At 53.6% G+C, this 1,875-nt stretch overlaps 1 protein-coding gene across 1 annotated transcript in view; it reads left to right on the top strand.

Moving 5' to 3' along the window:
• The window catches only part of Zan (zonadhesin), a 98,427-nt gene that overhangs the window by 18,873 nt on the left and 77,679 nt on the right, over positions 1-1,875 (top strand). Inside the window, 3 exon segments of the mRNA XM_029533878.1 lie at positions 151-275; positions 510-655; positions 1,365-1,508. Of these exon segments, the coding sequence (XP_029389738.1) occupies positions 151-275; positions 510-655; positions 1,365-1,508 (415 nt within the window).

Genomic DNA, 1,875 nt, shown 5'->3' with positions numbered 1-1,875 from the left:
CAACCAACCAACCAACCAACCAACCAACCAGCCAGCCAGCCAACCAACCAACCAACCAACCAACCAACCAACCAACCAACCAACTAACCAAGCAAGCAAGCAAATAGTCGGTTGTGACTTAGCCTTCAGCACTGCTCTCTCTCCATCTAGAGCCCTTCTTTAGGATAACAGCAAACACCGAAGAACGTGGAGTAGAAGGTGTATCCTGCCTGGACGAAGTTGTCATCACTCTGCCAGAGACTACCATTACCATGATCAGTGGCAGACACACATTGGTGAGTTCCATCCTTAGCTCACTCCACCAGGCCAGGCCATCGTCAGCCTGGAGACCCTGTTAGGGTTGGGACGAAGCAAAAGCGATGATGCTTCGAGCCAGTCTAGAGGAGAGAAGCCGGAGGGATGCTGTGGAGCAAGCAGTGATGTCCTCTGGCCTTGGATGAGATGTTAGAGTTCTATGGTCCTACCTGACACCCCCCCCCACATCAGTCTCTCGGTTTCCTCTCTCCCAGATTGGGGACCAGGAAGTCACCCTCCCAGCCGTACCTTCTGATGGCATCTATGTGGGTCTGAGTGGGCGATTTGTGGAGCTGAGGACGACATTTGGTTTGCGTGTGAGATGGGACGGTGACCAGCAGCTTTTTGTGACTGTGTCCAGGTAAGGGAGACAGCCTAGTCAGGCAGCTGACATTCGTCTCCCAGAACCTTCCACACCTTCAGCCTCACCCCTGCCATTTCAGTTACTCGGGGTTAATCATTTACACGTGTCCTTAAAGCTGGGAATCATCTAACCCCAGTGGCATGAGGGAAACAGTAGGAAGTGGAGTGAGGGCAGTGGGGTAATAGCAGATGTGTACACAGGGCCTTGGGAATGTGTTCTAAAGAGTCACTCGGGGACGCTCAAGAGCTGTCAGAAGAGAAGATATCATTTTCCGGGGAATAGTGGCTCCCCAGATGGGTGGACAAAGATAAGAAGGGAGGTGGCTCAGCTGGTAAAGAGTAATTCCACCCCTGGAACACACAGACACGTATAGACACACAGACAGACAGGCAGACAGAGAGAGAGAGAGAGAGAGAGAGAGAGAGAGAGAGAGAGAGAGAGAGAATTGATTTATATTTAAACCCAAGAGAGAGTACGGATGTTGAGCAGAAAGAACAGAGGAGACCCTGTGCAGATGGCTCAGCTGAGGCTGAATGGGGGGTCTTACATATCTGAAGCCTGTCACAGACGCTGTTAAGAGTAGATGTTCTCAATGCCTTCCTGGCTCTTACCCTCAGGGCACACAGCTCACTGTCCCCTCGCTGTGGTCTCTGACGACTGAGACCCTTTTCCTCAGTCATGACTCTCCTCTCTCCTGGACCCACAGTACCTACTCGGGCAAACTGTGTGGTTTCTGTGGGAACTATGACGGGGACAGCAGCAACGACAACCTGAAGTCAGATGGCGCGATGACGCACGATGAGGAGGAGCTGGGGCTGAGCTGGCAGGTGGAAGAGGAGGAGGACAAGGAGTGAGTGAGAGGATCCCCACTGTGGGCTGGGGGGTGTTCTTCCTTGACTTTTGCCCATTTTAAGATCTACCAGTGCCGGGCTTAGTTGTTCCTGTCTGTCATTCCAGAAGATGCAGGGATGTCTGGAGCTGCAGATGTCAAGATCTGATTTCTAAAATCCAAGAGCTGAGGATACAGCTCAGTGGGAGAGCCTAGAATCCCCCAGGGAGGGGCTGGGGGCATGGCTCAGTGGTAGAGCCCCTGCCTAGAATCCCCCAGGGAGGNGCTGGGGGCGTGGCTCAGTGGTAGAGCCCCTGCCTAGAATCCCCCAGGGAGGAGCTGGGGGCGTGGCTCAGTGGTAGAGCCCCTGCCTAGAATCCCCCAGGGA

Source organism: Mus pahari, chromosome 23, assembly GCF_900095145.1.
Source record: "Mus pahari chromosome 23, PAHARI_EIJ_v1.1, whole genome shotgun sequence".
NCBI classification, from domain to species: Eukaryota; Metazoa; Chordata; class Mammalia; order Rodentia; family Muridae; genus Mus; species Mus pahari.
This window is presented reverse-complemented; position numbering and strand designations above follow the sequence as displayed.